This window comes from Dreissena polymorpha, chromosome 10 (assembly GCF_020536995.1).
Source record: "Dreissena polymorpha isolate Duluth1 chromosome 10, UMN_Dpol_1.0, whole genome shotgun sequence".
Classification (NCBI taxonomy): Eukaryota; Metazoa; Mollusca; class Bivalvia; order Myida; family Dreissenidae; genus Dreissena; species Dreissena polymorpha.
The window spans coordinates 65,057,037-65,071,093 of NC_068364.1; the positions used below are offsets into that span (position 1 = coordinate 65,057,037).

General features: G+C 38.4%; 1 protein-coding gene across 4 annotated transcripts in view; it reads left to right on the forward strand.

The window, feature by feature from the left end:
- The window catches only part of LOC127848132 (uncharacterized), a 66,020-nt gene extending 63,649 nt beyond the window's left edge, over window positions 1–2,371 (forward strand). For all 4 annotated transcript variants that reach the window (XM_052380430.1, XM_052380429.1, XM_052380431.1 and 1 more), the window contains one exon: window positions 128–2,371. In XM_052380430.1, the coding sequence (XP_052236390.1) occupies window positions 128–1,900 (1,773 nt within the window). In that variant the 3' untranslated portion in view covers window positions 1,901–2,371. The remainder of the gene's footprint in view (window positions 1–127) is intronic.
- Window positions 2,372–14,057: the final 11,686 nt, after the last annotated feature.

The window sequence follows — 14,057 nt, forward strand, 5'->3', positions numbered from 1 at the left end:
GAACCAACATAATTGCAAATACAGGAAGCAATATAAGCGTATAATTAATACTGAGTTCTACAGTGGTACGTCAATGTTTTCGAACTACAATTATGGTATTTTTAATGACGACTTTTGTCGATTCCAGGACTCAAGAAAGCCCAGCTTGCCCTCAGTTACGTCGGAAGACGACAGTGTGTTTGAAAGCAACAAACTCGAATCGGAGGCGCCCGAAATCAACCTACCTGAAGCTACTCAAGAAACTAAAGAAGAATTTCGCACTTTACAGACACCAGTTGATATTGATATAGACACAAATGAAACACCAAATCATCTGGGCGCAATACGGGAAGAAGATGAACATTCTAACTGTGAACTTGGAGATAAAGATGTGGATTTAGTAGAAACAGATCATAAAATAGACACATTTCCTTTATCGGCAATTGAACATAAACGAAAACTTTTTTCAAGACAAAGCTCGTCGGCTTCGCTGAAAACAAAAGTAACCGACAGTTTTGGTGACTCTGGCATTGAGACTCTTGACACCGTTAATTGTTCAGAAATAAGAGAGCAACCCGACGTGTTTGATATAGATATGTCGGACGAGGAGACGGACGACAGACAGAAAATGTCTACGCCGTGCTCTGAGATAAAAGCTAGCCCACGCGCTATTTATGACGTAGAACAAGATGACGAGGATATGGTAGACGCACATCACGTGCACGAATCCCTCTCGCGTGTCAGTTCCTCAGAATCGTTGAGCAAATTAGATGACCTGGAATCCGAAATGCCTACAGAACGGGTAAGAAACTACGTTAACGATATTTTCCACTTTGAATTGCCGAAATCACCAAGAGGAAACAACGATGGGAAGAAAATAGATGATGAAAAGTTAGCAAAAGCTGAATATTTGCAGAGCGTCATCTTGAACCGAACGAGTTCTTCTCCAAACATAACTGTATCCAAAAGTAGTTCTGGTAGACCAATGTCAGCTCGGCGCCCTGATTCAATAATCCCATGTGCGCAGGTGAACATTGACCTCACGCTTGATACCCCGCCGAAAGCGGACATACGGACGTTTCGCAAATCAACTGAACGTTCCAAAAGCGCAACGACGCCGAGGGAATCACAAAGGGCAGTAGTCGATAATATCAGTCATTCAAAGACCATTAAACATATACGTGTTATCGATTTGTTGAACGGTCCAGTGAATGACGAGAACGTTTCTCCATCAGTGGAGCGAAGTAGGTGGCCAGTTAGACTGTTGACGCGTCCAAGATCACCAGTGATGAAAAGGCCTTTCACTCGTACGGAGAAAAGCGTGTCATTAAATCTCGATTGTATTCCCGTGGAAAGGCAAGAAAAACCAACGTTCAATCAGAAACGGGCAAAATCTGCGAATCCTTTGGGAAGGTCTATGCCACACACACCAAACACTTCAAAAACAAATACTCTTCGACCGAAGAGTGCTAGTCTGTCCAACACGTCTGCCCCTATTTCTTACCGGAAGTCCGAGCCAGACAAAAACACAGAACTTCTTGCAGCAAAACCGTTTGCGAACGCAGACCTATTGTATCCAAATAAATCCATGCTCACTATGTTTCATCATGGTTTCAGATCGATCTGGCCGATCGGACGGAAAATAAACCTTATTCAGAATAAACGCCCGTTTGAAAAATTTGAAATGAACTCTTACTCAAGAGCGATCGAACGTCAACAATACCCTTTCAAGGGTAATCATAATATTTGTATTCAAGCTGCCAAATGTGAAAACGCTCCTGATGTTTCGAGTCCGTTGGTAATTAAGTCGGACGTGAAATCAAAGTGCGAACTTGAGGATAGTAGCAGGGTAACACAAACGACTGTCAGAAAGTTGTCTTTATATATTGAACCAAACCGTACTCCAAGATCGGTACGATGAATAGACGACGAAAGATTCTAAACTATTTTAGTGTGCTATAAGTTGTTATTACTTTTCTCGTGAAAATTGTTATTTAAAAAAAATATATCTTGATAAAAAGGTTTTAATAATTTCATCCGTTTTGATCATAGTAAGAAGTCAACTTGAACATGTTGTTGCATTTAATATCATAATCATCATCACCATCATCATCATCATCATCATCATCATCATCATCATCATCATCATCATCATCATCATCATCATCATCATCATCATCATCATCATCATCATCCTCATCATCATCATCATCATCATCATCATCATCATCATCATCATCATCATCATCACCATCACCATCATCATCATCATCATCATCATCATCATCATCATCATCATCTGCAGGCGGGTTTTATTTGTTTTATTTGCATATTTATGTGTCTGTCTGTTTATATTGTTGTGCATTATGTTAAATAAATGATGTTTCGGTTCCTTGCTGACGAATCAAATTGATGGTTTAGAGTGCAAAACAATCATTTTCAATTGCACCATTTCATTTTATAATTACAAGGTAATATATTATATGGGCAAATAATGAAGTTACAAAACGACATGAAATGCGTAGATTTAAAACAAGCTATGAATAATGCTTAGATACTATATGTATTATTTTATAACCTATTCATTTACAAAATACGTTGATATACAAACCCGTTAACAGCAAGTTGTACGGATTCTCTCTGGTTAAAGTCACACGGCTAGAAATGTTCAAGTCTGTTTGCGTGCGCCAACGGCCCTCACAAGTGCGATTCTGATTCGAGACTTCGTTCAGCGTGGCCTACTTATAACATCCCTGCCTACAGTACAGTCCACGCGTTTTCCCCCAATTTCCCTCGCTACTCAGAACAGAACAGAAAAACTCCTTATTTTACACCCAAGTATACAAGGTATACAATAAGGGCAACATAACAAAAACGAGTTTTACAATATTTTCCGGTTGAAGGTGGGAACAGTTATATAACAGCTAATATTAGTGTTAGATAGTGTTACTATTAAAGATACAAAGGGAACTATTAAATGGGGAGTTCAAACACATACAGTGTTTCCAAGTTCATTTGGAGGGGGGGGGACATATTTTTACATGTATATATGCAATAACTAATCAATATAAAAATACATCGAGATAAAAAAACACACACAAAACAAACAAACATTTGAATTAGGTGAACACAATGCGTAATAAACAATACATCTATACAAAACAATGCAATTACAATACAATTTTTTTGTATAGTAGCATGTAGCCTGTTCCGGGAGCAATTATATTTTTTTCGTTCGCGGTTTAGGCTGACGAGTACAAAAATGAGCGTTTGAATCGAAAAGCGTGTCAGCAATCATCGGATTTTAAGCTAAGGGATGGAGTTAACCGTTTTAGCACCAGGTAAGCAGGTAGTTTTTTAATAAAATAAGCTAAGTATGTTATTTGAAGTGCTGTATCATTTTTTAGCTCATCTATTTTTTGAAAAAAAATTATGAGCTATTGTCATCACCTTGGCGTCGGCGTTGGCGTTGGCGTTGGCGTTGGCGTTGGCGTCGGCGTCCGGTTAAGTTTTGCGTTTAGGTCCACTTTTCTCAGAAAGTATCAATGCTATTGCATTCAAACTTGGTACACTTACTTACTATCATGAGGGGACTAGGCAGGCAAAGTTAGATAACTCTGGCGTGCATTTTGACAGAATTATGTGCCCTTTTTGTACTTAAAAAATTGCAAATTTTGGTTAAGTTTTGCGTTTAGTTCCACTTTTCTCAGTAAGTATCAATGCTATTGCATTCAAACTTGGTACACTTACTTACTATCATGAGGGGACTGGGCAGGCAAAGTTAGATAACTCTGGCATGCATTTTGACAGAATTATGTGCCCTTTTTATACTTAGAAAATTGACAATTTTGGTTAAGTTTTGTGTTTAGGTCCATTTTATTCCTTAAGCATCAAAGCTATTGCTTTCATACTTGCAACACTTACTAACTATCATAAGGGGACTGTGCAGGCAAAGTAATGTAACTCTGACTGGCATTTTGACAGAATTATGTGCCCTTTTTATACTTAGAAAATTGAAAATTTGATTAAGTTTTGTGTTTAGGTCCACTTTATTCCTACAGTATCAAAGCTATTGCTTTCATACTTGCAAGATTTATGAACTATCATAAGGGGACGGTGCAGGCAAAGTTATGTAACTCTGACTGGCATTTGGACGGAATTATGGGCCCTTTATACTTAGAAAATTGAAAATTTGGTTAAGATTTATGTTTTGGTCACTTTACCCCTAAAGTATCATAGATATTGCTTTCATACTTGGAACACTCACAAACTATCATAAGGGTACAGTAAAAGGACAAGTTGCATAACTCTGGTTGTCATTGTTACGGAATTATGGCCCTTTTTTGACTTAGTAACTTTTAATATATGGTTAAATTTTGTGTTTCGATCCACTCGAAGTATCAAGGCTATTGCTTTCAAACTTCAAATACTTACATGCTATCATGAGGTTACTGTACCTGGCAACTTGAATTTTACTTTGACCTTTGAATGACCTTGACTCTCAAGGTCAAATTATTAAATTTTGCTAAAATTGCCATAACTTCTTTATTTATGATTAGATTTGATTGATACTTTGATGAAACTACTCTTACCTGACATACCACAATAGACTTCACCCAAACCATCCCCCGTGCCCTCCCCCCCCTCCCCCCCCTCCCCCCCCCCCCTAATTTTTTTTTTTTTTTTTTTTTTTTTATAAGATCATCTCACAAATGACCACCACACCCTCACACTATACCCCCACCCCACCCCCCCCACCCCCCCCCCCAAATTTTTTTTTTGATTTTTTTTTTTTTTTTTTTTTTTTTTTTTTTTTTTAAGATCATCTCACAAATTATCACCACACCCTCACACTATACCCCCCCCCCCCCCCCCCCCCCCCGATTTTTTTTTTTTTTTTTTTTTTTTTTTCGCTTTTTTGGAAGATAATGTAATAAATGTCCACAACCCCACACTATACACCCCTCTTCACTCCACTCCTCCCTCCTTTGTGATTGAAAATGAGAGTCCCTTCACCTTTAAAAAGAAAATAGATGAGCGGTCTGCACCCGCAAGGCGGTGCTCTTGTTAAATTATGGTATTTAACTGTCTTGTATTAGACTGATTTTTTTTATGTGAAAATTAGAAAAGCGGTATGTATACAGTTATCGATACGATTCGGTTTTAATATTAGCCACAGTATTTATACATTTTGTAGCTCGACTACTGTGAAACCATTTATTTTCGTCAGCACAAAATTTCGTCCTTTTAAAAAAATGACTATTTCGTCAGCACTTAAATTCGTCCATTTCTGGTTTTAAAAAAAGCGTCCGATTTCTTTGTAATGTTTGTAAAACATGTAATACGCGGTTGCGAAAAATTCGTGCTGGGGAAAGGGGGGTGACACTTGGTAGTCACTTGCAGGAGGTGGGCCTTTTTTGGCATATGCCAATTAACAAGTCTGTTATTTCAGGTGAGAGTAACCGTCACTTATATTTTTAATAGTATTGTCTTTAATCCGGATTCGCCGCTTGTTGGCTGTATAATCCACAACAACCCTGAAAAACACAATAAACACACTGGGTAATAAAGTTGTTAACAATTAGCGCTAATCAACACTATTCTACCTAATCGAAGTCGATGCATTCGATACAGCCTTATTGCATCGCGTTTTATAGGAAATGTCAGTTGTCAGTACACTGTGTAATGTACACGCCTTTGTGTCAAAACCGGATTTAACTTGAGTGTGAATAGTCGACTGTTTCATGTTCTTTGTATCAATACCATCCGGGTATCTGTACTATAAGTATACCAGTCTACAAACAAGGTGCGCGCTTCCGCATATGGGTATTTGGACGTTCAAAAAATTGAACTACGGTTTAGCGTTCATGCCGTCGAACGCATTTAGCAATATATAACTCGTTTTTTGTTCACTATTTCTTTACTTGCAAAAAATACTAGTGGCTTATAACTTACCTAGCAATCTTTTTTACTCGCATTTTGCGAGTGTGCGAGTGTTAAGTTCGAGCCCTGTGTATATGCGTGGATAACGCTGGATATAAATGCCTCATGCCTACGGTAATTCAGTCTTACTTGTTTCAAATATGGGACATGATTGTTCGTGAGGATCTTGAATTCGTCCATCGGTCGAAGGACGAAAAAGACGAAAATTAATGTCTGACGAATAATAATGGTTTCACAGTATTATATATGAAATATATATATAGTGGAGCTATCCTACTCACCCCGGCGTCGGCGTTAGCGTTGGCGTTGGCCTTAGCGTGCAAATGTTAAAGTTTGCGTACTACCCCAAATTTTTTCAATGTGCCTTGACATATTGCTTTGATATTTTGCATACTTGTTTACCATCATGACCCCAACAAGAGTAGACAACTGTATCAAGCATTTTGACAGAATTATTGCCCCTTTTATACTTAGAATATGCATATGATTGATAAATCTATGTTAAAGTTTGCGTACTACCCCAATTATTTTCAATGTCCCTTGACATATTGCTTTCATATTTTGCATACTTGTTTACCAACATGACCCCAACCTATAAACAAGAGCAGACAACTGTATCAAGCATTTTGACAGAATTATTGCCCCCTTTGTTCTTAGATAATTGAACATTCTGCTTACATTGCCATAACTTATTTATTTATGATCAGATTTTATTTATATTTTGACAAAACAACACTTACCTGAATGCCACATTGGATTCCACACAAACAATACCCCACGCCCCCAACCCAGAATCCCTGCCCCGCATACCCCCAAAAGAAAATAACCACATCCAACATTATACCCCCCTCTTAACCCCCTACCCCCCTTAAAAAAAATCGTCTAATAAATTATTGAATATGAACAATTTCTCCATGATGGCTTACGTAATACTGTCAAGCACTCGAATAAACGAGCGCGCTGTCCTCTGACAGCTCTTGTTAATTACAATGTTTTTATTTTTTGGCATGCACAGTAGCACACTGCTACCGCGGTGTTGCGCGGAGGTGTACTGATAAGAACGGAATTTTTATGCATTTACCGACTAGGCTAAAGTTATGCACGCCGCGGGTATAAGCTAACTCGGCGGAACGCCGAGCGTTTTAGCGAGAACACCTCGCCTTCCCCGCCGCGGAAGCACTCGCTAGCAGACAAAAGCCCCGCGGAGGAAGCGAGTTATTTTTTTGAAAACGCGTGGACTGTACTGTACGTGCCAACACTATATACATCGAAATAAAAACGCTCTATACTTTAGGTATGTGATCATTAGACAATACATAATGGATTTGAATACCTTTTATTTATAGTTAACAGTATTTTGAAAGTATGGCGTATAATAATTGGTAATTATAGTATACTTGCACTGAAAACTTATCATCATACCGCCATTGAGCTCATAAGAACTACTTCGTGCTTCCGACGCTGCCCGAAGCCAATCTCGCTTTCGGTCGTAAATGATCGGATATCGCCGCGGGAAATTCACATAATATATCGCCACGCAAAAAATAAAAACGAGCATTTTGTATCTCGTTAAATATATTTTACCTTACCACATATAGCGTTGAAATGTTGGCTAATGCTATAAGGAACACTTAGTTTTTATGTCTCACTCTCGGTCTCTCTCTCTCGGTCTCTTTCTCTCTCTCTCTCTCTCGCTTTCTCTCTCTCTCTCTCTCTCTCTCTCTCTCTCTCTCTCTCTCTCTCTCTCTCTCTCTCTCTCTCTCTCTGCCTGCCTGCCTGCCTGCCTGCCTGCCTGCCTGCCTGCCTGCCTGCCCTGCCTGCCTGCCTGCCTGCCTGCCTGCCTGCCTGCCTGCCTGCCTGCCTGCCTGCCTGCCTGCCTGCCTGCCTGCCTGCCTGCCTGCCTACCTGCCTGCCTGCCTTCCTACCTACCTACCTACCTACCTACCTACCTACCTACCTACCTACCTACCTACCTACCTACCTACCTACCTACCTACCTACCTACCTACCTACATACCTACCTACCTACCTACCTACATACCTACCTACCTACCTACCTACCTACCTACCTACCCACCTACCCACCTACCCACCCACCCACCCCGACCACCTACCTACCTGCCTACCTCTCCATCTCTGTATCTATGTATCTATCTATGTATGTGTGTATGTGTGTATGCGTGTGTGTGTGTGTGTGTGTGTGTGTGTGTGTGTGTGTGTGTGTGTGTGTGTGTGTGTGTGTGTGTGTGTGTGTGTGCGTGCGTGCGTGCGTGCGTGCCTGCCTGCCTGCCTACCTACCTACCCATCCGCCCACCTATCGTTCTACCTATCGTTTTAATTGTTTACATATTCATGCGAAAATATGTTCCTCAATTGACGATCTAGGCCGAAAAGATACGAGTGTTTACGGAGACAAGAAGAATATTTGTTTTCTGAGACATTTATCAACAAGACATTCCAGAAAAAAAATACCCCCCCCCCCCGAATATTCACGATCATTTTCGGAAATAGACGAAGTAACCGGATATGGTATTTCACTGCGCAGATCGAGCGCGAAAATATAGCGCGAACATTTCTACGTGAGACAAAGTAAACAATCTGTACACCGTTCTTTATAGGGGTAAGTGGATTTTCTTTTGCATACACATTTCAAAGGAAGTATCAGAGTTTTCCTGATGTGTGAATTATGTAATAAGCTATTTTAGGCTATTGAACGTGATTTATTTGACGCCAACAATAACAGTTTTTTTTGCGGCCATGTTGTTGTTGTATAACTTCACCGCCTATGTAAACGTACCTCGGCCAGATCTGTAGAATTGAACAAAAGGTTATCGTTCACACCACCAGTATCGTATAGTCCTCCACCGTCTATGTTCACTGTAGTATATGCACAAATATTGTCTTTTCGTACAGTCTATGATATTCTGCATTGAACCGCTAAGTTAATCAAAGTACTGACAGTACTGGTGTGACGATGCTTTTGAAAAGGATGGATATACAAGCATCAATTTAAGTTTATCTACATCACCACAATTGTGTATGTAGGTACGAACATTTTGGGTAAGAAAAAAATGTGTACGAAAATTTTGGGTACAAAAATTATGCCCCCCAAAAATTGGATACGAACAAAAATTTGGTTACGAAAGAAAAATTGGGTAGGAAAAAAAATTGTGTAGGAAAATCAATTTGGGTAAGAACATTAATTTGGGTACGAAAAAACATTTGCGGGTACGGGTAAGTAGTACCCGTGGGGAAATTGACCCATTCAGCGAATCTGGGAGGCGGGTTACATTCTTGATCAAATATAACAAGAAATATATTGAAAAAAAATATTCGACGTGTATTTTCTGTACCACTTATCTTATAAAAACGTTCTGTTACAGTTCTCTAATTCAATAAGCTTAGGCATGTTTGTTTGTTAAGTACAACAATACTTTTATGATGATTCCCGAGAGTAGGTATGAGCACATAGTCGTACGAGCACTTGAATACGTGAGTTCGCCCATGATCACATGGTAAGGTTAACTAAATCTCCGCGATATGACCTAATATGTGTTTAAAACAGCAAACAATATCCAACATTATCAAACATTGTATGTGCACTGATGTGGTTCTGTAATTTCTGTTTGAAAAGTTTATTGAATATGCAAAATGAGAAAGCACGCATAACAGCGAGTTTCATAGATATCGTACGTTGTTGTGTTGTTGTTTTTGTTTTTTATCGAGTGCACCGGGATTGTCTCCCATATGGCCATCGCCCCCAGAAAGACGTGTTAGTTGGTTACGGGGGATAGTGCAAGATACAGGAGACACCCCGTTCCAGAGGTGACTCTGGGTCTTTTAGTGCCCTAGTACACTGCACCTCGGTTTAACGTCTCATGCGAAAGACGAGTTAGTAGGTGAGGTGCAGCGGGGGATCGAACCAGCGACCTCTGGATTGTGAAGCCAGTGTGTTACCACTAGACCACGGATCCGCTACTAGATATCGTACGGCTATTATGTTGTTTATATACCAAATTCGCTATAACGTTTACAAATGGCAGGTTCGAAATAATTCGTTTTCTTTACACTCATTATCGCGTTAAACGTTTATTATACACGTTTTCATTCGCAATGTATTTACAAAATCACGACAAATGTCAAATACAACACATAAAATGCATAGTTGTTTCATTGATCTATAAACATTTAATGGATTGAATATAACTGATTTAAAATTAATGTTTTCAAACTATTATTAAATCTTTTTCCCAGAATATGCTGTCCTATTTATAGCTGAGCTTCCTTTACCTTTATCAATGATAATCAGCGAGGTATGCCGATTAGAAAAATCGAGCTATCTCAATCGGACTGGCTCGGTCTTTTACATAGGTCGTCATTGTGAAGAATTTTTTCATGGTATGATACTTCGCAGCATCGTCAAAAAATGGAATTGCTTAATGATAACTGTTTGATTTGGCAGCAAAAAAGGTGTTGTTTTTTTCACTTTTGTTTTCGTCCCCAAATTGTTTCGTACTTAAGATTATGTGAGATTGGCAGATTGCACCATTTTACACTGTGGCAGTTTTAGACTCTGTTAAGGTGGAAATACTAAATATAATAACTTAGTAAAAAATATTGTTGCTGTCTACAGTTTTGAAGGCATTAACAAACAATTTGAATCCAGATCAGATGCCACAGTCACAGAATGTAGGGCCATTGCTACATTTTGGGGGACTGTGGCAGGGAGGATTTCGCATCGTTTTTGGGGAAAATGGACATTTTAGAAGATTAAAAAACGCTTTATTACCATGCACCAACCATTTAACACTTCAAATTGCTATATTTCAATGTATTTTTTGGAGGGGGAATTTTAAGCTGAAATAGGGATAAAAGTATATGTTATGGGGAGGATTGGGGCCCAAAAAAGTCAAACGAGGGCCCTGGAATGTGACGTCTGATCAGGATCTAAACTGTTAAGCACTGTTTAAAGATAAGTTTTCAGATTAATTGAATTATGAATAAAGTAAATGTGATCATATTTACCCTCCGCATGTAGCAGTATTCGATTTAGTGTTTGCATTTGAAATATTGTGGAATTTCATAATAGTGGTAATTTGGATTACACATTTTGCCATGTTTAAGGCCAAAAAAAAGCATCAGGCGTGACTTTGATGTACATATTTTGTGTTGTTATTCATACATTTACCATGTGTTCTTTTAGAAATTTGCTTAAAAATCAACTTTGTTTGCATAAGAAGAATATTGCATAGTTGGGTCATCTTTTGGTTATTTTTTCATTCGGACGCTTTAATGACCGCTGCCAGTGGGTATACAAGAAATATCATAACTTCATGAATTGAAGAGATATTAATTTATTTTTCTTCGGGCAACTTAAAAAGGTTTTTAATATTGAATTTATTTTTAAAAAGTGTGTTGCATTGCTTCTATATTTCTTTTTTCTTTTTTAGGCATGGTGGATAGATGATTTTGTCTTTTTATTGTCATTTTAGGGATAATCTTTCATTCTGAATAAAAAACAATTTTTCACATAAATATGACGTTCAGTCACTTTAAGCATGGTGATGTCATTATCAACGTGAAATATGACATCATCACATTTTTTCGCGGAAGTCCTGGATCAAAATCGGCACTTTAACTGGTTTTTAATTTGAGTGTTTTTTTCTGTTCACAAAATATTCTATTTTTAGCTGCCATATCATTATACATAAGGACATGTGGTTTGGTTGTATAATGTCATAATTAGCGAAAACAAAGGTTTAAACTTCTTCCCAATAACACTAAATCTAGCTCCTGGCCTTCAGCGCCTACAGCGCTTTGATTCTTTAGAGAAGAGTGTTAATTCGTTCTTAATATTAACGAATTAATATACATTGCTAAAATCAGTAACTCAAACAAAGTCGACAGAAATTGTTTTTCCCATTAAAGTTTGCCACAATGTTCAGTGTTGAAAAATAGTTTTGTTTATTGTATGATATAGCAAGTTTTCAATATTTTACAATCAGTAATTACTAGAATTAAAAAAAAGTGCCAAATGTGTTTTAAGAACATACTGCATTTATAATTTGCAGATATCGGTAAAGAGATTGTGATGGTGTCCATCCTCTGTGAGAGCACACTGTGCATGTCAGCTCACGACCACTGATGTACGGCGGGCATTTCAACGAACCACAAACGTTTTCCACATGATAAAGATACGCATCACCTGCCATTCCTGCGCTACTGCACTTGGTCGTCTCAGCCTCGCCGTTAACACAAACTCCTTGTTCGTCCGGTTGCCGTGGCATTCCGCCATCAGGTATCCGGCGTACTCCTTTGTCCATCCAGGGTAGCAGGCGTTCCTTCCGGGAACCATGAGAATATTGCTGGTTGCAACGTGGCATACTACGCACGGGACCTCATGAGAGTTAACATGTTTAAAGACTGGGGAATCACCCGTTACGTATTCTTCACCGTAAATAAGTGCTAGGTTTGAAACCGTATCGTCATACGTTCCCCACAAAGGCTCGTTGGGCAGGCAAATGTAATTTGCTCCACTTCCATGATGACCAGCCTTACTTTTGGCCACAAAACCTTCGTACACAATTGTACTTGAGGCGGGACATGACCGTCGACCCCAGCGAACATAAGTAGAACGGAAGAACCATGCTCTTTGTTAGAATGGGAAAGTGTTTGAGCAAGTTCTTGAATCTTTTCTCTCAATTCTGAAAGAAAAAAGGAAAAACATAACGCCACGCTTAAGGCAAACATTTACATATTTTGTTGCTCGAATGAAATAAAATTAAATAATATTATGATCAGACGTATACATTATTAACGTTGGATCAACAGGCTAGGTTAAGGCGTCTTCTTTAGTCTATGATCTAAAACAAATCCATACTTTGGATAAAAATGCCATTATGTGAAGTAATTTTATTTTGAAGATATTGCATTGAATCATTGTGTTTTATTCCCCGATCAATGATAAATCTCTGATTTCTGAAAAAGGAACGCTACACATGCGACCATTATTAAACAAAATGTCATTGAAAATGCCCATTAAATACAATTACCGGTATATTTGCTTAACCTTGTATTTGTTTTTCCCGTCGTAAATTCTCGTCCAAACACTGATAAGGTGTTTGTCAACGGTTTCCAAGTGAAACTCCATCCGGATAATTTTTTCCAGAAGTTTATCCTTATAATGAAATCTCGAGCAATCCGGTTCACGTGCTGAAGCGGAAGTGGTCATCAAGCTCACTAGAATCAGAACCTTTAAAAGACATTGCTTGAAAACTGTCGTACACATTTTGGTGTGGTGTTGATCGGAGATCGCCAAAAGTTTTTTTTAAGCAGATATCTGCATGAGCGAAACGTAATAAACACTGCACAAAAACACGCAACACACACACAAACAACTAATAAAACTTAATTCACCGCCTAAGTCGGGTTTCAACTGGTTTTTAACAAGCTAGTCGCAGTTTTGGTAATACATATATAATAAATAGGAAATATAATAGTTACATTGATACTCTGATACACTATAGTATGCTTTTTGTTTTTTTGCGAAGCTTAATAACGGTTAGTATTACAAAACTGCGTTTGTGTGCATTTCTGTATAGATGAACGTGTGCACAGGCCAATGCAGTTAAATGCACGAAATGAAAGTGATAATTTTGCAAGACTTTATTAAGATGGAACGTGAACTAGTTTTAAGAAAGAGGGTGCGTGCTGCAAACGGATTGTTCTCGTTCTCTATAAATGTATATCGGTACATAATACACCTGGTTTTAACACCAACAAATTGATCTTCTAGACGAAATGAAAACACAACATAGTAACCATATTTATAAAATGTTAAAACCAAAAGTACGAAGAATTTTTAAGTCTGTTTGCAAAAGCCTGTAATACAAAGTGATGCGATTCTCGACTGCGTTGGCGTGGCCTACTTATAACATCACAGGCTACATGCAACATTCGATACCACGAAAATAATCAGCTCCATATGTTGTATATTTGTTGGCCATGGTATAACGATTTATAAAGTAATTTGAATAACTTCTATGTATAGTAACCAATACATGTATGTATATAGTTGGGAAGTATGATGTCTAATAATTGGTGGTTTGATTTGTAGTGCGCGATTTGACATTGAA